The sequence below is a fragment of the Diabrotica virgifera genome, chromosome 8, assembly GCF_917563875.1.
Source record: "Diabrotica virgifera virgifera chromosome 8, PGI_DIABVI_V3a".
Classification (NCBI taxonomy): Eukaryota; Metazoa; Arthropoda; class Insecta; order Coleoptera; family Chrysomelidae; genus Diabrotica; species Diabrotica virgifera.
The window spans coordinates 202145056-202168817 of record NC_065450.1 but is presented as its reverse complement, the minus strand read 5'-3'; the positions used below and the strand labels follow the sequence as shown (position 1 = coordinate 202168817).

General features: G+C 31.7%; 1 protein-coding gene and 1 long non-coding RNA gene across 4 annotated transcripts in view; one reads left to right on the top strand and one right to left on the bottom strand.

Annotated features, from left to right (window-relative positions):
* Nucleotides 1-23762, bottom strand: part of LOC114327796 (leucine-rich repeat serine/threonine-protein kinase 1) — a 123450-nt gene that overhangs the window by 34963 nt on the left and 64725 nt on the right. For all 3 annotated transcript variants that reach the window (XM_050659613.1, XM_050659614.1, XM_050659615.1), the window contains 6 exons: nucleotides 21899-22217; nucleotides 18411-18583; nucleotides 14862-15247; nucleotides 10197-10381; nucleotides 8812-8950; nucleotides 32-300 (listed from right to left, as the gene is read on the bottom strand). In XM_050659613.1, coding sequence (XP_050515570.1) covers nucleotides 32-300; nucleotides 8812-8950; nucleotides 10197-10381; nucleotides 14862-15247; nucleotides 18411-18583; nucleotides 21899-22217 — 1471 coding nt within the window. The remainder of the gene's footprint in view (nucleotides 1-31; nucleotides 301-8811; nucleotides 8951-10196; nucleotides 10382-14861; nucleotides 15248-18410; nucleotides 18584-21898; nucleotides 22218-23762) is intronic.
* On the top strand, nucleotides 221-4695 carry LOC126890568 (uncharacterized). The gene is made up of 2 exons (XR_007700368.1): nucleotides 221-327; nucleotides 4178-4695. It is a non-coding gene; the product is annotated as an uncharacterized LOC126890568 (long non-coding RNA).

Genomic DNA, 23762 nt, shown 5'->3' with positions numbered 1-23762 from the left:
TAAATTTTAAAAACAGTAAGAAGATTCTAACCTCTGGTCGGCGCCTCGTCACTCCTTCCTGCCTTAATTGTTCCAATAAACTGGTCTTCCCGATGCCCTGGACGCCGACGATCATCAGTTTCATCCTGGCGTAGGGTTTGGCGTCTTCCAGAACGGACTTGAGGTAGCCGATAATGTCCATCGTTTTGTATTTTTTGCTTTCTATCATCGACTTCAGCGGGTCTTGAAGGTTGGTGCCGCGCGTGTTGAGGTTCCACAGCCGAGACAGCAAGCCCATCTGTGGTGGGAGTTCGTTGATGTCTATAAATAGTTATAACGTGTGACTAGGTGAGGTAATTAACACGTGGGTTTGTTATTATTTACATTTAGAATTAACGATATATAGCCCAGTAAATGAACGGGAAATTCGGCGATACCGTGTAATTTTCAGGGGCAACTCCGAATTGCATGAAAATTTGGATTTAGGTTCTACTTACCCTCCACTTCAAAGTTGAAATTGTGCCGTTGGTTGCTTTTACTTGGGGGGTGACAGTCACCCCTTCTCGAGGGTGAAAAAATATACGTTCAAAATAAGACCGGAAATGAATAAATTGACTGATTTTAAGCAACTTTTGTTCTACAAAATTTTTACGTAAGTCAATATTTTTCGAGTTATTTGCCATTGAAAATATTGATTTTTCGACAAAAAAACTAAGTTTTCAGACGGTTTTTCGCAAATAACTCAAAAAGTAAATATTCTACCGAAAAAAATATTCTTATTAAAAGTGTAGCTTATAAAAAACCCAAAAAATGGTGTATCAGTAAAGTCTATCAATCAAATAAAAACAAAGTTGTAGCTCATGAAATATACGTTCTTATTCGTCTAATTCCAAATCGAATATTTCAAGGTGGAATCACCGAAAAATTAAGCACTTTTCGGGAAAAACACATTTAAACTTTTTTAATGTGTTTATAAAAAGCTTTGTTTTAATTGTTAACAGAAGTTTTAGCATTAAAAATAAGCGAGTTACGCTCATAATAAAGTTGGTCCTCTTTTTTTTTTGTAAAAAATCATGAAAATCTCGCTGTGTTTAGCTCCCCAAATGAAATTAATCGCTACCGCTTTACAAATAATTGACTTACCTATGTATTTTTTATATGATCTGTCAGTGTCACCGGTTTAAAGTGTTTATTTTTGAAAGGGTTATAATTGAGAAAGCTTGAATGGGTCACTAATCACGAGTGTATGCAAAATTTGAACAGCCATATCTTAACCAATTTTTGTCTTACGGAGAAACAAAATGAAACTAGCATATTTATAATAGCAAATCCTACATTTTTTTACCCTTTAAGATTTTTCTTATCACTAAAACTTTTTAAGTTATTTTGAAAAAATGAAATTTTTCAAAAATTTTTAGAAAATTATTTTTTACTATAAAACCAAATGTTTTCAAAAATGAGCACTTCAAACCAATCAAACTTACAGATCATATAAACAATACACATACAGTTAAAATAGATGGTAAAGCCAAACGATAAATTTTATTTAGGGTGCTAAATAGAGGGAGGTTTTAACGATTTTTTTTACCAAAAAAAAAGGTGCTAACTTTTTTTTTCAATGTAACTCGTTTATTTTTGACGCTGTAAACTTTTGTAAAAAAAAAACAGGAAATAAGCTTTTTTCGATACTTTAAAAATGTTAATAGGGTTTTCCCGAAAAACGCTTCTTTCTTCGGTTATTTCGCGTTGAATTATTCGATTTGGAATTAGACGAATAAGAACGTATTTTTCATGAGCTACAACTTTGCTTCTACTCAATTTGTAGACTTTACTGGTACACCATTTTTTTCGTTTTTTAATAGGCTACACTTTTGCCATACATTTTTTTCCGATAAAATATTTACTTTTTGAGTTATTTGGGAAAAAACGGTCCGAAAACGTAGTTTTTTTGTCGAAAAATCAACATTTTAAATCGCGAATAACTCGAAAAGTATTGACTTACGTAAAAAACTTTATAGGGCAAAAGGTGCTTAAAATAAGTCAATTTATCCATTTCCGGCCTTATTTTAAACACGCGTTTTTCACCCCCCGAGAAGGTGTAAATGTCACCCCCCAAGTAAAAGCAACCAACGGCACAAATTCAACTTTGAAGTGGAGGGTAAGTAGAACCTAAATCCAAATTTTCATGCAATTCGGAGTTGCCTCTGGAAATTACACTCCAAAACGGTCATTTATTGGTCTAATACATCTCATGTGTTGATAGATTGAGATATTTTTTATTTGTATCTTTTCTATTCTGAAACAAATAGGTGCAGTGACCTTTAATTGTTTTATTTACAAATTACTTATTTAAGAAACAGGTAAAAATGTTTCATAATGAATTTAATTATTTCTGCACCCAGTGGCGTAGCTAGGGTGGGGCGGTCCGCCCCGGGTGTCACCCCGTTAGGGGTGACACCCGAGAGGCCCGATCACAAAAGAATAAATCGTTAATTTGTGACTTTACTCACGTATCAATCTAAAGTTCGATGTTATTTTGTGAACACACTAAACCACAGTATAAAGAGGGACGGTAGAACTCCTCTCCGAAAAATTGGAAGTAAAATCGTAAAGTAAAGAAGTAAGAAGTAAAAAAGGCGCATTGCACCACTCTCGCATTGCTGGTCGCGTAGAAACGTACAGGTTAACAGGGAAAACCCGCATCCACCACTGGTGAAATACCAATTGCGAACTCTGCCGGTAGTACTTAGTACTCCTTGAGGTCAAAGTGCCTACATAGAAGAGATTTTACTGTTCCTCTTTATACTGTGACGAAACCAAGAGAAGTCGAGGTCAGAGGCATTTCTTGGATTTTTTTCTGTTAAAAGGAAAAAAGCAGTCAATCTAAGTTGATCTAAGTAACGAAATTCTCAAGAAACTTGAAATTGATGGTGTAGAAATATTATGAAGTGCTGTTCACAGGGATACGATAATGCAGCTGTTATGAGCGGCGTACATGGAGGAATACAAGCTATTATTAAAGCAAAAATCAAAAAGGCCATTTTCTTCGGATCTATTGATCATTTAATTAATTTATGTGGCCAGCACTCTTTTGCACAAAACACATCTTGTGTAACATTTTTCAGAACTACTGTAGAAGCAATTTTTTAAGTTTTTTATATGTTTCCATTAGCTGCTAGGAAGTGCTTATTAAACACAGCAAAACATCTGTTAAGCGACTTTCACCACGCATGGGAGTTTATAGTAATACATAGATTTTGCCACGACGAAATATGAGGACAACGACATTTCCACCTAAAAACTAATTCGACGTAGAAAACGAATGGATGGTGAGTTAGCTACCTATATAGGACTTACACTTCGAGCAGAACTTCAAAAAGATAATATTATGTTGGAATGTTTTGTATCGGTTGCTTCATGTGATAGAAGTTTTGGGAAGCTAAAATCAATCAAGAATTACTTACGAGAAACAATGACGTCAACAAGGCTAAATAACCTAGGTTTATTAACTATCGAACGGAGCGGTCAATGTAAGGAGAATGGAGTGGTCAATGTTAGAAATAACTCTGCGAGACAAAATCAAAAACGAAGAAATCAGGAGAACAAAGGTGACTGACGTCATCGAAAGGATAGCCAGGTTGAAGTGGAGATGGGCAGGACACATAGCCAGAACGACAGATGGGAGATGGACGAAGAGGTTACTGGAATGGAGGCCAAGAGAAGCGTCGGTCGACCGCCTACAAGATGGACAGACAACTTAACTGGATCAGAGCGGCGCAGGATAGATGGGGTTGGAAATGAGGGGAGGAGGCCTATGTTCAGCAGTGGACTTTTAAGGCTGGATGATGATTAACTATCGAACATGAAGCAACACAAAACATAAATATAGAAAATGTAATTTCAGAGTTTGTCGCTAGTAAAGCAAAAAAAAAATATTTTAATTCATTCACATAGTGTAAACCAAAAAAGTAAATAAACTGTTATATAGAACTGCCGGGAACTAGATAGTGGTAGCTCAAGATAGGGAGACATGGAGAAACTTAAAAGAGGCCTATGTTCAGCAGTGGACGATAGCGGTTAGAAGATGATGATGATATACTATTTACTGCAGTTTCGTTAACTATAATTCTTAATTTTTTCGTTATTCAAAACATACATTTATCGGATTTTCGTTGATTTTAACAATCTTTATTTTTAGGATTTGGGGTGACACCATCGATTACCGCCCCGGGTGTCACCCACGCTAGCTACGCCACTGTCTGTACCAAGGATATTAAGTAGATGTTTGTCTGAGGGCCATAGTAAAATTCTCACTGGTATGGATATGTAAACATTACTTGACAAATGTCATCATTAACTTTAAAGAGAGGGCTTTTGAATTGTCTTGGATAACTGTTACTTGTATAATTGCATCATTAATCCAGTTAATTAATATGATTATTTTGAATATGATTCATAGGAGATTCTGACCAATAGAAAGCTACAGAAATCTAAATTAAATCGATAATTTTTGATAATTTCCCGTCGTCAAGTATATTACGTCAGATGCCCTTCGTTGCTACGAAAAAATACATTCAGTGACATTAATGACAATTAATGTTTTAAAAATTATAAAAGTGATGACTTTCAACCGTGAAATATTTATAACAACTGTGTGTTTAATTGTACTAATTTTGTACTTACATAAATAAATTACAATAAAATTTTGGTTTTGAACAGTTTTTTCGCAGAATTTTAAAGCTCTTGTGGAATTACTACTGATAATTTTTTCACTAACTATGTATTCAGTGGTTGTAATAATTTCTATACTGTGCAACAAAAACTAATACTCAATCGAGAAAAGAGGAAAAGTGATTTTTTAATAATATATTGTTACTATGGAACGCTTACAATTTTGAACATCTTTATCAACAAAATACTTGCATTACAGAATATATCCTGCTATATTCTCTGCTTAGGTCTTCCATAAATAATAAACAATAAAAAACTTTTTATTAAGTTCACATCTTAAATCAATTATTTATCAAATACACTATCAATATTATTTAATCAACAACTCAAAATATTCCCGATGCCACGTCAAATATTTAAAATTGTCACTGTCTTGTCACATATTCTATTTGACTCGGTGCGTTGTATGACAAACATAGCGAATGTTCGATTTGGAAAATATCACCACGGACAGGGTGTCCATTTTTTTTGAATCATGAAAAAACTAATACATATTTAAAAAAATTTAAACGCAGATTGAAAGACTAAATTATTATCAAGGACCGAAAGTCCCTTTAAAATAAATAAAAAGTTTATTTTGAATGATATATTTGAAATTAAAAATCACACTGCATTTTCTCTTAGTTTTTCACATGTGTAACTTATTAAAATAAACATTACAGAAGTTTTCAGGGAATTTCGGCCCACGGTAAGAACGTAATCTTTCATTCTGCGTTTAAATTTTTTAAAATTACTTATTAGTTTTCTCAGGATTCGAAAAAATTGAATCCCATTTAAACAGCATTGGAGCCGAAACTATGTCATCCCCTTAAGGTCTAAATATTCAATGGTAAAGAAGGCTTTAATGGTAAATAATATTACCATCACTATTTACCATGTTTTAAAAAACATGGAAAAATCTTAAAGGAAGATGTGTGAAGATATTGTAGCTGGATTTTCTTTTTCTAGAAAAATTAATGGACAAAAATAGACCAGATATTTAGCATTTATCGACCTCAAGAAGGTACATGACTATGTCCCACAGTTTGTTCAAAAAAATCTGAAACCATGCAACAAAAAATGAAACTCTACAACTATGATAGTAAGAGGGATTTGTTAATAAGGAAGAAGAATAAGTTAATATTTAGATCTAAATAAATTCTTTACATATTAATTTTGTGATAATAACTTGTTTTTCGTTTTGAAATCATATTTTTCACTTAGTTGCACTGATATTAAAGATACTGTTAAGGTTTACAAATACACCGGGGTGCAAAATTAACCGGACACCTTAAAAATTGGTCATTTTTGATGTCTCGAATTTTCTAAACCTGTTGTCCGATTTAAGTGATTTATTAATTAGTCTAGGGCGCATCTGTTTTGAGATGGATGCTGAAAGGTGACTCAAATTTTTTTGCAGAAATTGCTTAAAAATAACTCAAATAATATTATTTGAGTTATCCTCCCGCTCAAAATGGTCCGGAATATTGTTTAAATAATCAAAATGTCAAAATATGAAGGAAAATTCGATTTTTTTATTGGTTTTTTGATTATAACTTTAAAATTATGCATTTCTGAGAAAAGTTGTACTGACATAAAAGTTGCGTAATTAAATTTCCTACAATATAGAATTGGCTAGAAATTTAAAAAAATAGTTACACTTGTTGCAAAATAGCCATAATTGCGAAAAAAACATACAAAAACAAGTATTCGCATTTTACGTTTTTCAACCATTTACGCTACACTTAGGACCTTCATGTTTTACCCAGAAAAACTTTATGATACAGTAAAACAATACTGGAAATTTTATTAAGATCGGTTCAACAGATTTTGCAAAATAAATTTTGCAATCCAGCTTTCGCAAAAAAAATTCATTTTTTCAAAATGTCACAGGACTGAAAATAAAGCAGATAGCAAGTTGAATTTTTTTTTTGCTTATAGAGGTGTACTGTACCTTTCATTTGCAATTTTCAAAATTAAAATCGATTAATTACCACGGCGTCAGCAAATTTTTAAAATAAATATTAATTTTTGGTGCTACGCGCAGGACAGCGGTGTTCGATTCACACAAGTTGATTTCCACCAAAATTTCTTCCAATCTTTATCTAATATATTATTTTCTTACTCTATATTTTGTTGTATTTTAATATTGTAATTCCACAAAAATCAAACTAATTTTATTATGGTTTGTGAAATATTGTTTAAACAATTGCATATGTCTAAAAATAATAAACTTTTATTCTCTAAGTTAGAATATATGAACAAAGAAAGTTTTTGCTACAAAAAGTGTTATTTCAAAAGATAGAGTATGTGTTTTTATTTTGCAATAAACAAATTTATTTATTTATATCAAAATGTAATAAAAATTAAAATGTATCAATATTTATAAAAGGTCATTGGAATGTCTAATCAGAGCAAACTATCAGCTGTCCTGCGCGTAGCACCAATAATTAATGTTTATTTAAAAAAATTCCTGACGTCGTGGTAGTTAATCGATTTGACTTTTGCAAATTGCAAATGAAAGTTACAGTACACTTCTATAAGCAAAAAAAATTTCAACCTGCTATCTGCCTTATTTTCAGTCCTGTGACATTTTGAAAAAATGTTTTTTTTTGCGAAAGCTGGATTTCAAAATTTATTTTGCAAAATCTGTTCAACCGATCTTAATGAAATTTACAGTATTGTTTTACTGTATCATATAGTTTTTCTGGGTGAATTATGAACATCCTAAGTGTAGCATAAATGGTTGAAAAACGTAAAGTTCGAATACTTGTTTTTGTGTGTTTTTTTCGCAATTATTGCTATTTTGCAACAAGGGTGACTATTTTTAAAATTTTCAACTAATTTTATGTTGTAGGAAATTTAGTTACACAACTTTTATGTCAGTAAAACTTTTCTCGGAAATGAATACTTTTAAAGTTATAATCAAAAAACCAAGAAAAACATCAAATTTTTCCTTCATTTTTTGACATTTTAATTATTTAAACAATGTTCCGGACCTTTTTGAGAGGGAGGATAACTCAAATATTATTATTTGAGTTATTTTCAAGCAATTTCTGCAAAAAAATTTGAGTCACCTCTCAACGTCCAAATGTACTAATATTTTTACAGATGCGCCCTGGTCTAAATATGTTATAACCTTATTCTTTAACAATATCGCTGAAATTATATTGTTGCTAAACAGGTACATTTTCATTGTATACCGGATGTACCAATGAAACTGTGTTTTTTTTCTCAAACTTCGCATCACCCTGTGGAATATTCTAGCATTTATAAAATACTCAAATTAAAACCCAAATATAGCCTCATGTTTTCTCAACATTCTGTTTTTTGATTCCTTCGCTTATGTTGGACCGTAAAAATGCTAGGTACTTTAACAATTAGCCATTGGCGCGCATATGGGTAATATGAGCCGTCACATTATCCGTATGAGCCAATGGTGAATATTAAATTCTTACTTGTACATGAAAAATGTACAATAACTACGTCTTAAAACCCAGCAAATTTCATTTGCATATCTCAACCGGTTTTAAAGCAATAAATAAATCGTCAGTTTGTAAGAAAAATTTCAAAACCCCCTATCTCGGAAACGAAGCATTCACGGACTCGGGAAGCATTTATAAAGCAAACTGTCATTATTCTTTCATGCAGAATTACCCTTTAAAGTTTGCCATACTTATTTAAAAACACTGTGTATTAATTAAAAACATGGCTAGTTGTAAAAGTACCTAACTTTCTTATTATTCAACATAACTTTTTTATTATTCAACATAAGCGAATGAATCAAAAAACAAAATGTTGATAAAACATGAGGCTATAGTTGGATTTTAATTTCAGTATTTTATAAATGCTAGAATATTCCACCGGATGATGCGAACTTTGAGAAAAAAACAGAGTTTGATTGGTACACCCGGTATACAATGAAAATTTAACTGTTTAGCAACAATACTATTACAGCGGTATTGTTAAAGAATAAGGCTATAATATATTTAAAAAATCACTTAAATCGGACGGCAGGTTCAGGAAATTTGAGACATCAAAAATGACCCATTTTTAAGGTGTCCGGTTAATTTTGCACCCCAGTGTATTATTATGAAGATTTAAAATTAACAAAAAACTTACCCAGATTACCGCTAATGTTCAAAACTGAGAGATTGTTCAGGTCGTTAATATTCGGTGGGATCTCCTTCAAATTGTTGTTACTGATATCTAGCATAGACAGATTTGGAAACATCAACCGAGATTTGCCAATTTGGGATCCCTATAAAGGAAACATGATATGTTACAAACAGCGTTGAGAACTCAGTACAAACATTTAATTTATAGACAGCAAATGACAGCTTGAAATTGTTATAGCTGTTTATGGTGCTACACAATGTTGTATTATATTTCAGCGTTTGCTTTAACCTTAATAGTTGTTACAAATTGAATGGCCAGACTGACGAGTTGGGATTCACTTGGTAGGAGACCTGATGAGTATGTACTCAATCGATATTTACGCACAGAAATTTCATCTGAAGAGCCTAAAAGTATATTTTAAATAGTAAACATAAAAAAGTGTAAAAATAAAATAAAAATTCCATTTTTATTCAGTTGCAATGCGAAGGCAAAACAATCTTATTTTTCACTTAGAATGCGGAGCGCAGTCCAGCACTCTGAATCGACGATTTTCGACTCTTATTGGAGTCTCATCGGAGAGACGTAGGCCTGCTGCTCCATACTCTAAGCGACCAACAACGAGAGTTTATCCCCCACACCGCAACTGACGTGAATGGATTAGGTGACTAGCGTCATCTGGCAAATGAAAGATCAAGTTTTCAATTCTAATAGCAACATTAATAATATTTAAAAATATTAACATATTACTAAAAGATTTTTAAATTGAAAACTTATTGGTCCATTTCCTTGGTAACACCTCCATGGCTTCTAAAATTTGCCATCTGGCTTGCAAACAAACAGTAATAAATACACCAACTTACAGTCCCTGCTCAATTTATTAGACTCACCCTAAAAATATCAGTTTTTTTTCATATGAAACACCTTAAAAGTATGCTCAAAGTCATACGAAACTGCTGAATGGGTTAAATAATAATTACTTAATAATTGTTCTACATAATTAAAGTTAAAAATGGTGAAAGTTTTTGATTGAATTGTGAAAACTTGAAACAACATTAGAACAATATTAACACTCACCACTGCAAATTTTACGAAAATTGAACACCAATCAGTAATTTAACTGAAACAACTAAATTTGAAAAAAGTCGACTCATTGCATACTTTTAGCCCATTCTATTGACATCAATCAAGTTTTCACAATTCAATAAAAAAAATTTACCATTTTTAGCTTAATTATGTAGCATGATTATTAAGTAATTGTTATTTAACCCATTTAGCAGTTCCGTATCACTTTGAAGATACTTCAAGGTGCTTGAAATTAAAAAAACTGATATTTCTCGGCTGAGTCTAATAAATTGAGCAGGGACTGTATATTGTATTGGAAGACTTACTCTTTCAAGATCTTCATCGTCAGTGCTGCTAATGTCGCCATCATCATCTGTGGCTAGCTGTATCCTGGTCAGCTGATTGTCTGCTAGTATTAGTGTCCTTAAGTTGTCTAACCTCAGATGCCTTCTGTGAGAACATACAGAATGTAGTACACTGTGTCTTAGTGATCGACCTGGTTGTCTTCGTACTGAAATAAACAACATTTTCAATGACAAAGAACAAGTAGTCAGTTGTAACATAAAATAAAAGTGGTAGGTAAAAGATGACTACCAAAGAAAAAAATGGGTTGTAGCAAAGTGTTCGAATATGCAGGGTGATTGATTAGTGGAGTAAAGCTCAATAGATCCGCTATATTAATAAATAGGAATAAAAATTCTTCTTCTTTTTATATAAACATTACTCTGCCTGTTTTTCAATGTGCCTCCAGTAAGTTGTCATTCCATCTTTTTCGTGGTCTTCCCACTGATCGTCTTCCTATTGGGGAACCGTCTCTCGCCGTCCTTACTACTCTATTTGTTGTAGGATATCGTCCCAATAGTAAAAACGAATACTTCTCAAAGAAACAAAAAAAGGAATAAAAGTTAATAACAAAAATTGTAGCCAACTTTGAGCTTCACATTACAAAATTAGTTAAAATGTTACAGGTTGTTCAATAACACAGTGGCAGACCAAACTTATGTTTTTTAATGGAACACCCCATATTTTATTTTATATTCGAAATTCTGTTAGCCTCTCCATCACAAAAATATAAAGGTTTGTTATGTTATACAGGGTATTTACAAAGTTATGACCAATTTTGTATGAAAATCGTAAAAGTTCAACTCCCTGTATAAATAAAAATAAGCACAACAGCAATGGTTTATTAATGCCATATTTTTTTATTTATTGTCAAAATTTTCCGGAATTATTGACATTGCTAATTTTCTTTATATCAAATACAGGGTGAGTCAAAACGCAAGTATATTATTTTCTCAGTAATGTTAAATGGAACACCCTGTATTTTATATCATTATTGAAAAGTAACATTACCGTACTTTAATTTTTATATAACATTCCCTATGTCCAAATTTATTAGTTTTCGAGATATTTTAATTTTTCAGAGCAAATTAGTTTAAGTGTCTAAATTTATCTAAATTTTAAGTAAGTCATGACTGAATTGACAATAGGGCTTTTCATTAACATCATTTGTTTCGAGCTCCTGTCATATGTCGTATAATCTGTGTTATATTAATATTATACACAGATTATACAACATCTGACAGAAGCTCGAAACAAATGACAATCGATGAAAATACCTATTGACGATTACTGATTATCAATCCGGTAATCAATGTAATAATGTAGCAAATAAAGAAATACCTAAAAATAATTTATTAGTAATACATTTTACAAAAAAAACACAACCATAATATGCACCATTTTTTAAACAATTAAAAACTACTTTTTTATGTAAATGTAACAAATAAAGAAAGACAATTAGTAATAAATTTTACAAAAAAACACACAAACACAAAATACAACATTTTGTGAAGACAATTAAACACTACTTTTGTATGCAAATGTAACAATGTAACAAATAAAGAACGAAAAATAATTTATCAGTAACACACTTTGCAAAAAAAAAGGTTTGAAAAAATTAGAAGCTACTTTTAGTAAAATATTTTTAATATTTAATTACATAAGGTGTTCAAAATTACCCCCTAACACATGTATGCACGCCTAAAAACCATCATTGAATGAGCTACTTATTCTACAATTAACACATTGAAATACACATATTCTATTTTTCATCTCATCCCTTGTTGTTGGAGGTATTTTATAAACTTCATTGTTAACATAACCCCAAAAAAATCAGTCCAGTTTATTAAATTCTGGTGATTTGGGTGGCCACGCTACTGGTCCATTGAAAAATGAAAATATCTCAAAAACTAATCAATTTTAGACATAGAGAATGTTATCTAAAAATTAAAGTACGGTAATGGTACTTTTCAATAGTGATCCATAAGTGATATTGATAAAATACAGGGTGTTCCATTTAAAATTACTGAGAAAATAATGTACTTGCGTTTTGACTCACCCTGTATTTGATATAAAGAAAATTAGCAATATCAATCATTCGCTCCGTAGATCCGTTATAGTAATAGATAGCAAAAAAATTTAATAACAAAAATTGTAGCCAACTTTGAACTTCACATTACAAAATTAGTTAGAATGTTACAGGGTGTTCGATAAAATAGTAACAGATCAAAGTTATGTTTTTTTAAATGGAACACCCTGTATTTTATTTTATATTTAAAATCTTACCTTCCCCATTACAAAAATATAAAGGTTTAGTATGTTATACAGGGTATTTACAAAGTTATAAGATAACCAATTTTATATGAAAATTGTAACAAGTTTAACTCCCTGTATAAATAGAAATAAGCACAATGGCAATGGTTTATTAATGCCATATTTTTTTATTTATTGTCAAAATTTTCACAAATAATCGATATTGCTAATTTTCTTTATATTGAATACAGGGTGAGTCAAAACGCAAGTACATTATTTTCTCAGTAATTTTAAATGAAACACCCTGTATTTTATATCACTATCGAAAAGTACCATTACCGTACTTTAATTTTTATATAACATTCGCTATGTCTAAATTTATTAGTTTTCGAGATATTTTCGTTTTTCAGAGCAAATTATTAATTATGGGTCTAAATCTATCCAAATTTTAGGCAAGCCATGACTGAATAGGGCTTTTCATTCACAGTCATTTGTTTCGAGCTTCTGTCATGTGTCACATAATATTAATATATCTACGTCACACGTTATTGGTATATACCAATGATACACACCAAAGACATATGACGGAGATATATTAATATCATGTGACACATGGCAGAAGCTCGAAACAAATGACAATTGATGAAAAGCCCTATTGTCTAAAACTGACAATTTACGATTGCTGATTATCAATCTGTAATCAAAGTTGGCTACAATTTTTGTTATTAACTTTTATTACTATCTATTACTTATAACGGATTTACAAAGCTTTACCCCACTGACCAATCACACTGTATGGATAAATCATTTTTTTTTATTTCAAACTATTTTAAAAATGTGACTAATGCAATGATATTTTAAAGTACGTTAATAAATCGATATCTACAAATTGATGGTGGGTCAGTGGCATTAGACTGCAGATCGAGAGTTCCCTAGTTCGAACACAGCTGTTGCGTATCTTTTTTTAATAAATAATTAAAAGTTGATATACTTAAAATTCATATTTAATAAGTTAATTAATATACCATTTTAAACAACCGTGGTATTATAAAAAGTACTTTTTTATACTAGTGTAATTTTTGAAATTATAATTTAACAGTTAATACACCTACTAAAATTCATATTTTATTCTTTCGAAACATGTTGTGTCCTTTATATAACAAAACCGTGTTATTATAAAAAGTACTTTTTTATTATAGTGTAATTTTTGGAATTTTATTTATTTATTTTATTTATATGGGCAAGCCCAATTCGGTAATACATTAATAAGATATTGATAATTACAGTGTTGAATATATAAGAATAAAATGAGAGAGTACAAAACATTTAAAAAGACATGACAAAGAAAAATAATTACAAAACATTAATTACTAACAAATAACAAGGTTATGGCATTGCTAAATATTTAATTTGGTTAAATGGTTCTTAAAAACATCAACAGAGTTACCAAAAAGTAAAAGGTCACCTAGGGAGTTAGCAAGTCTTAGTGTTCCAGGAACAAACGTAAAATATGAGTAATTATATCTATGAAAAAAAATATGAAAGGTTTGAATTTGTCTTGTTGATCGTGGTGGAACAAACAACAATATTTTAGCAAGGAGTTCAGGGCAGTAGTATATGCCATTGATAATATTAAACAATACTGTAAGATCTTTATGCTTCCTACGGACATCCAGAGAAGAGATATTCAAAAATCATTCCATATCTGTATAATTATAATTGATGTGTTTTTTGAACCCAATATATCTAAGAAAATTATGTTGAAGAAAACACTATCAAGTTTGTTCTTGAGGTGTAAATAATGTGGGGACCAAACTGGAGAACAGTAGACAAGGTGCATCCTGACTAAAGAACAATAGAGCATTTTAATAGCGAACACGTTCGTGAAATCACGAGTTGTCCTTTTAACAAAGCCAAGCATTTTCATGGATCTTTGAGTAATATTGTTGATGTGATGGTTAAAGCTCAGAGAGGAATCAAGAACAACACCTAAATCTTTAATTGAGTCTACCGTATCCAATAATTGATCATTTATGGTATAATTAAATACTGATAAATGATGATTCCGACAAAACCGGATAATGTGACATTTGTTGACATTCAAATCCATCCCATTATCAAGACACCAGTTGGCTAAATTATCTAAATCTGATTGCAATGATATTGCATCATCTTGATTATTAATGATTTGATAACATTTAAGATCATCAGCGAATAAGAGAGCAGAAGTGTTAGAGAAGCAGGTGACGATGTCGTTAATATACAGGTTAAGCATTTTATATCGTCAAATTATTTTATATTCTCTCCTATAAATAGTAAAAATGTTTTATTATAAAAAAAATGTTTTTTATAAAAGTGTAATTATTTATTATTTAATTTCACCTTAAAGTACTTACTGACAACATCTGGTGTCTTTCCCCTAAAAGCAGTAGTATTCATGTAGCATGCCAAATTGGCCAACTCCATATTATCCTGGGCCTCAATTTGAGGCAAACTGGGCCACACAGTGATCTGGTTATGGCTCAGGTCAAGTTGTTTGAGCGAACTTGGGTAACTAGTGATATGTGACATTGATCTCAGAGAATTGAACGCCATGTTGAGCCTGGTGAGGTTCACCGCCAAGCAAGGAATGACTACGGGAATGCTGGTGAAGAGATTGTGAGCCAGGTTGAGCGAAGAGAGTTGGGAGGAGGCTTCAGTAGATGTGTCGTCATTGTGAAGGATCTGCTCTGTTACTTCTACGCTTTTGTTCCAAATGTGATGCTTTACTAAGTCCATATGACTGTAAAATACAAACAGAACATCATCTTGGGACATAAAGAGAGCATATCACTGCAAAACAAGGGGGAATAAAAACAAGTTTTTGAATGAGAAAAGGGATGGAAGATTTTCCCAAAAAAAAAGCCAAAAAGAGGTAACAATACCTTCCAAAAAGTTGAAGTAAAAAAAGAATATTGAACAATTTAACCAGTGTGAAATGATTCTTATTTTTATATAAACATTTATTTATTACTAAACAAATCACCAACATAAATACACTTAAACTTAACTCACAAATTATACTAAATATTTCATCTTATTCTACAGCTGCCATTATGAATATGAACACCAAATTTAATATTTATTTTTGCTGTGCTGTATTGTCTAGAATATCTTGAATATTTTCTGCGGAGAAACCATCAAAAGTTTTCAGTGTATCTTCTATTTGCATCACAGAAACTTTTGTTTTGGACATTTCTGTGTGTATTTTCCTCAGCCTATTCTGTAATATTCTCAAACTGTCCATGTAATTACGATATTTGGAAATACAATTTGCTTCAGTTGTTCCATTGTATTCAGATTCGTCTTGAGCCTCGTTAGACATTTTAAATTATGAATAAAATCTTGTAGATATTTCAAGAAAGTTCAAAAAAGTGTTGTTAATATACAAAAATACAAAACGAAAACATTTAAATTTTGTATCTGTCAACTGTCAATGTCAAACAAATTGACAGTTGTATCACAAAACAAATTTGTGATGGTAGTGTCTACTGATAATGATGAAGTTTTGATAATAAAAATTTTAAAAATTAAAAACATTGGTAAAAAAATTGTATCAATTTTTATCTAATAATACAATTTTTGGGTTTTTTTTTTAATTTTGATACAAATTATTAAATTAAGGTAATTTTCTTTCATGAATTTGTTAGTGACGTCAGAACCGTCAAATAAATAGGATTGCTATACCTTGTTTCTAAACCAGGAGGAGTAAACTAAAAAGACAGATTCACACCCAAGAAGGTCACTAGAAAAAATCACCAAATACATTGGTTGATCATATCGGCCTTCCATGGTAATTCATAAATATTATATTATACTATAACTATACTCTGATTTTAAACCAGGAGGAGTAATTCAAATTTACCGCGCCGTAATGCTTGTTTGTAATTGGTCCAACTTCAGACAAGTCTACTCCCATAGATATAATAACACATAGATTAGGCCAGCTCCGAAAAATAGCGTAACGCGGAGCAGTTCGGGTCGGTGGTCTATCTATCTCTCTCTACCAGCGCTTAGCTTTCTCTCTCTAGCATATGAAGGCCGCCGCCTCTGTGTCTGTGTCGTTCCATTACTCACACCTCTTGGTAGATACGCTCACACTCGCACGACAGACAGATAGCTAGACCACTGTACTTAATATTGGCGTTACACCCCGATGCATTGAGTGGCATACCCCTAGCCTGGTCTATTGTTAACATGTCTCTGTCTACTTCACTGTTGTGAAATTTTGACACTAATGACATTATTGATGAACTTTTGATATTATTGGCATTTTCTAGGTTAATTAAGTTACATGATTTTTGTGTTTTTTGCGTTATTCCTTTAATTTTTAGACTTTTAGTCTGCTTTTATATAAAAACAGTTGTTTTTAGAACTCTTTAGCGACGTATTATTAGTTTACTCCTGGGCCTAGATTCCGTGCACTGTAGATATCTACATGTCGCTTTCTATCGATATTTGAATATCAAAATATATGAATTTTTAGCTTTAATTGAATTATTTTCTAGTTTTGCTCTAGTTTATCAATTAGAGTATAACCTAGCAAAACTAGAAAATAATTCAATTAAAGCTAAAAATTCAAATATTTTGATATTCAAATATCGATAGAAAGCGACATGTAGATATCTACAGTGCACAGAATCTAGGCCCTGGTTTAAAAACAAAGCATAATACGTCGCTAAAGAGTTCTAAACACAAATGTGTTTTATATAAAAAAATAATGTGTGTACTTTGTACGTACGTAAGAAGTTATACTTCTATTATATGATTTCAACGAAATCAATATACTTTAAACAGTTTCTCTACTACTTTCCAAAAATTTTTATTAAAACAATAAAAAAAATTAAAAAAATAAAAGAATAAAACACACACAAACACATTGAAAAATGCCACAAATGATTTCTGAACAATAATTGTTGGCAAAAAATTTTAATTAAATACATACGTATTTTCTGAAAAAAAAATATATAATAATATACTTACAATCATAAAATCTATAAAAAAAAAATAAAAAAATTATATAACTTGCATTGGGCTTGAACCTACTTCCCGTGTATCCCGCCGTACGAGAGTCGAAGCGATTTCAAACTGCACCACCTTCGCGTATACGTCATGTGGGAATATACACAAACTGAACAACTTTTTGACATTTTGTTTATATGAATTTTTATTAGTTTGATTTTTGTCGAATTAAAATACAACAATATATAGAGTAAGAAAACGATACATTAGATGAAAATTTGTAGAAAGTTTGTTCGTACTCAGATTATGTAAATTAAAGCATTGCCTACTAGGGGTATAGCATAGCAAGTACTAGGTAAGTACATTATTTTTTTTTACATTTTCCAAATAGGTATGAAGATAATTTTTTATTGAAATACAACTGAAACATTTAGAATTACGTACCTGTGGCTTTTCAAAACTATTTAAAAAGTCACTATAATTATAAATTTGATTTTATTTCTGTCCTCACAACAATAAAAACTAATATATTATACAACATTTTTGTTTACCGATAACCTCCATATTGAACAATTATTGACAGATCATTTCAACACCCAATCAGAGCCCGTATAAAGACTAATACCAAACTGTCGGTGTGCGCATGCGCGCAGATCAATATAAATTCACCCTCAATCTCAATCGCGCCTAAAGAAGTATAACTTCAAAAAGCAGACTAAAAATCTAAAAATTAAGGGAATAACGCAGAAAACACAAAAAATCGCCGATATAACTTAATTAACCTATTAAATGCCAATAGTCTCAAAATTCCATAACAGTGGAGTAAACTTGCCTGATGCTGACCAATTACAAACATGCATTACGGCGCGGTAAATTTGAATTACTCATGGTTTAAAAGCAGAGCATAACTATATTACATGTATAAGAAAAAATCCACTACGTACACGTAAGATCTCTCCTTCTTTCTGTATTTTACAGCTTGCACTCCATCGTCGCTCAAATTCAATTTTGTTTCGACATCAAAATCTGATAGTTCAGATTCTGAATCTTGTTCTGCGTGGCTAGATAATTGGCTGTCGCTAGAACTTACGCTCATCTTATCTAGATCTTCTTTACTCTGGAAATAAATAATTTCTTCATTACAATAATAGTAGGTTGTTGAATTAAGTTTAAAAGAAGCTGATCGGCAACGCATGTAAATAACAGTTTGATTAAGAAAGTTAGTGGAAGTGGCTAAAACTTAAAGTTAAAGTTAAAGTGGAAGTAGCTAAAAGTTAGTGGAAGTGAAATATAAATTCCAAACAATTGAAAAGCGTCAAAAAATGTCTCAAAAATCAACGACAAAATATAAGCGTTAAAAGATCGTCCAAGAAGCGCCAAAAGCGGTAAAATGGCGCCAAAGTACTGAAAATATGTCATAAAAGTGTTAGCAGGCACGAAAAAACACCAAAAGCTCAGAAAAACATACAAACAAGCTATCTTAAGCATTAAAACACATTAAAAGGCCCAAAAAGGTCAACAGCGTTCTAAACGCGTCCAAAGCTCCCAAGCATCGAAAAATCGTCAGAAGCTTTTGGAAACATGTTTCAAAATCTGCGAAGAAGCTTATAACAATTCACAAATAAGTGTCGAATGAATAAAAAACGTCAAATGCGTTTAAAAATATTCAGAAAACATAGAAATTCGTAAAGTAAGATAATTTTAAATGGGAATTAAGCGGCATGTAATTTGAAATAATTTGAAAGCTGTTTTGTTTGAGTGATTTTATCGAAAAAGATTCGAAAGCATCGTAAAAAGATTGAAACCATTGGAAACATAAAAAGACCTTCAAAACTATTGGAAAATAGCCAAAATAATGTTTACAAAGTGTAAAAAGCAAAAAAGAAAGGAAAATGCGTTTTAAAAGTGTCGACAAAACAAGAGATGGAAAAAGCGCCGAAATAATAAACTAAAGTTCTAATAATTAATGTTCAAAAAATATATCAAAAGCGTTGAAAACGACCAAGAGTATTAAAAAAGAGTGTTAAAAAAGCATTACAATTGTTGGAAAAGCGTAAAAAGAGATATAGGAGCGTCTAAAATTAAAAAGAGTGTAAAAGCGACAATAGTCCATGTGGTGAGACCGCTCCCGTCTGAAAAAATTTCTGATTCGGTTTCTTTGTGGATTACTATTATATTCAAAAATATCCCCTTTAACTAAATCTGAAGGGAGCCGGGCGGAATTTTTGAGCAGAAATTGTAAACAATTTTTTTAAACAAATACAAAAGATCACCTTTTTTGACCCGAAAAATATTTTTTTAGGGTTTTTGGGTCATTATAAACAAGAAAGGTATCTTTTGATTTTTCTCAAAAATTGATAGTTTTCGAGTTATAGGCGATTTAAAATCTGAAAAATGCGAAAATACGCATTTTCAAGGCTTAAAAACTCATATTTAAATTAGTATTTTTGAGCTTGCCAAGTACTTAAATTGTAGTTTAAACATTCGTTTTCAAGATTACGGAGTGATCGGGTCTAACCTTAATTTAGACCGTCGTTTTTTAATTGTTAAATATGCGTGTACATACGATTTTTTTGCCGGTGCGGCGAGCTATATTTCAAAAATCTCCCATTTTCCTCCGAAAAAATTTTTAGATTATATGGGATATTCTAAATAAAATAGGTTTTCCGTTATTTTCCGAAAAAGTTAATAGTTTAAAAGTTATAAGCGATTTAAAATCAGAAAAATGCGAAAATACGGATTTTCTGGGTTTAAATTGCTGATCACTTTAAAACTATTAAGTTTTGAGAAAAATGACAAGAAACCTATTTTTCCGCAAATCGCCAGGAAATTTTGACATTCCTGTCAAAATTTCTTGAAGAAAAAGTCAGGACTTCCTTACTGTAAGGAAATGTCATTTCCTTACTGTAAGGAAATGATATTTCCGTACAGTTGTTAGTGTTCTACATAAATCCATAAAACGTCTGTATGCATTTTCGTACTTTTCTCTTGATTTCTTTGGCAATAATTCTAATGAAGCAGTATTCACTGCCTCAACCAGCTCTGGAGGAGTCCCAGGAATGGAAATTTCATCATCACTTATCATTTTACTTTCGAGAACACCAGCAATTAAATTTATAAGCGTCAAGTTTGACAATTCAACCTCAATACGTTTCCATAGTAACCCAAGTAATTTTATTAGGAATTTCAAAGCACCATTTATTTGGGAATAAAATTATCGCGTTTTTTTTTAATCAATCAATATCTGTCGAATTTTAAACGATTTGCGGAAAAATAGTATGTTTACCTCGTAGGAAAAGCCACATTCCTGGACTCTGTGTTGCTACGTCTCGGCTTGCGCCTCGACTTAGCAATCTTCACAGTCGTCCAGGAATGTTAAGCTTTTCCTACCCGGTAAACAATGTACTATTATTTAGAATGTCCGAAAGAATCTAAAGAATATACTTTTCGGAGGAAAATTGGAGATTTTTGAAATAGAGCGCGCCGCACCGGCAAAAAAATCGGATGGATACGCATAATTAACAATTAAATAACAACGGTGTAAATTGAAGTTAGACCCGATCAGTCTTCAGAATCTTGAAAATGCATGTTTAAACTACAATTTAAGTACTTGGCAACCTCAAAAATACTAATTTAAATATGAGTTTCTAAGCCTTTGTTTCTCAAATTTTTGAGAAAAATCACAAGATATCTTTCTTGTTTAGCATGACCCAAAAAATCTAAAAAAATATTTCGGGTCAAAAAAGGTGATCTTTTGTATTTGTTTAAAAAAAATCTTCAAACAAATTCTGCCCAAAAATTACGGCCGGCACCCTTCAGATTTCTTTAAAGGGAACATTTTTGAATAGAAATTCACAAAGAAACCGAATCAGAAATTTTTTCAGACGGGAGCGGTCTCACCACATGGACTACACGAAGGTCAAACAAATTGGAAGTGCGTGGAAAAGCGTTTGGAAGACTTCAAACGACTTAGAAAATTGGCAACTAAAACTTTAGGAACATCGAAAAAAGCTTCAAAACAATGACAAAAGATTTCGATTTGGAAACGGTTAAAAGAATGTCGAAAAAACTGCAAGAAGCATCTGAATAGTGTTGAAAAGCTTGAAAACAAGGTCAAAAACTTTGATGGCAGTTAAGAGAGTGTCAAATTTAAGTGAATTCTACAAGCGGCGAAAAAGCTTCGACTGCATCGAAAAGACGTCATAGTAATTGGAAAAACAGAAATACTTTCTAAATCGGTGGAAAAACGTCTAAAACAAAGAAAAACGTTAAAAAGCATAGAAAAGGCCGTTTAAAAATGAAGAAAAGAGTCGTAATGCTTCAAAAGCTATGTAACGAAAAAATTACAATCAACAAAAGGTAACAATTACAAATTTTAAAACCAACATCGTAACCTATTTCAAAGTAGATTCTGTAAAAGTTCTATTCTTACCTCTATAGGGCTAGACGGTAGCTCCCGGATCAAATTAAAAGCGGCGTTCATCTCCTTCAGCTTAGGTGCTACCCACATTTCGTAGGGCAGTTGCTGTAACTTATTGTTCGATATGACTAGAGTGACTAACGAGGGCAGTTTAAATATTGCTTCAGGTATGTGATCCAGTCTGTTGTCCTGCAGGTACAGTTCTTCCAGCACTGGGCAGGAGTACTTTTGGTCTGAAGGGTTCGAGTGTTTTCGCTTGTGTCCCTTTTTTGTCGGCGATGATACGGGAATGGGCAGTTTTTCGATTTTGTTTTGAGCCAGACTCAGGAATCTACAAAGACACTTTTTACTAAGAGACATTTTATTTTGAATTATATGGCATTGGAAAGGTTATAATAAACATAACTAACATAGAGTGAGGGCCTATAAGGATATCACGCACTTATCATATTTAAACATCCACGAACGCGGCTGGTAGAAATAATAGTATGCTGCCATTCAGCCGAAAAAGTTTCAAAAATGGTTTAAAAACCGACGAAACCATCTCAAAGTCTTTGGAAGAGCGTCTAAGAAGAGCAAAATACTTGGAAAAGCGCCGAAAAAATTGAAAAAGTGTAAATAACATTGAAAAATTGTAAGAAAAGCGAAACAAGAGGCGAAAAAGTTACATAAAAGGCTTAAAACCGACGAAAAGATCTCGAAATCTTTCGACCAACTAAACGGAAAATCTTCACAGATGCGCTGAAAAAGCATCAAAAGTTTAAATGTGCCACGAAAACGTCCAGAGCGTTGGAGAAACTTTGAGAAAGCGTACAAAATGTGTCAAAAAAGTGACGAAAAAACGGAAGCGTCAAAATCGTTGTTTAAACATCGAAATAGTGTAAAAACTGTTAAAATGATCGAAAAACTATCGAAAAATCGTCCAGACTGCATTAAGAGCTTGAAAAAAGAATCGAAGAGGTGTCAGAACAAACGTCACAACATAGAAGAAACGTCGAAAACACGTTAAATATGTATGTAGAAAAGGAATTGATAACATCGAAAACTTTTCAAGGGCGTGGAACAAAAAAACGTCGAAACAACTTAAAAACATTGAAAGCGTAAGAACGTATCCTAAAACGTCACAATCGTCAAAATCACTTCTAAAAGGCATCGAAAAAGTGTATAAAACACGTTGAAAAGGCTGAAAATGAATTTTTAACAGGTTAAATGTGTGGAAACCGTTTGTGAAATCGCCAAAATCATTATCAAACAGCAGAAAACATCGAAAATGAGTACAAAAGCGTTGAAAGCTTCGTTACAAAAGCGTCTAAAAAACGTGCAAAGAGCAAAAAATAAGTAACAACCACCAGAAACTTCTAAAAAGTTTAAAAGCGACAACAAAAAACGTCAGTAGCGTCAAAATCGTTGTGAAAATGGCAAAAGGGTGAAAATAGTGTAAAAACTGTCAAAATAATCGAAAAAGTGTCGAAATTGCGTCAAAAGATTTGGAAAATCATCGAGGAGGTGTCAAAAAAACGTCAAAACGTTGAAGAAACATCGTAAACGTGATAGAGATGTAGAAAAATAATTAATAACAACGAAAACTTTTCAAGGTTATGGGATAAACGTCAAAACACAAAAGTGTAAAAAACACGTTGAACACGATGAAAAAGAATATATGCTTCTTTTCATGAGCATTTTTCAGTGCGTCACAAATGATATAAAAAAAGGTAAGTCCGTGATAATATACATTTTAGTGACATGACATTTTAGTTAAATCTGACAGTTGTCAAATTTTACTTGCAATTTGGCATAAATACAAATCAATTGTGTTTATTGCATTTATAAAATTGTATTTTCTTTGATTTGTATAGTCTTTTAAATTGTTCAGATT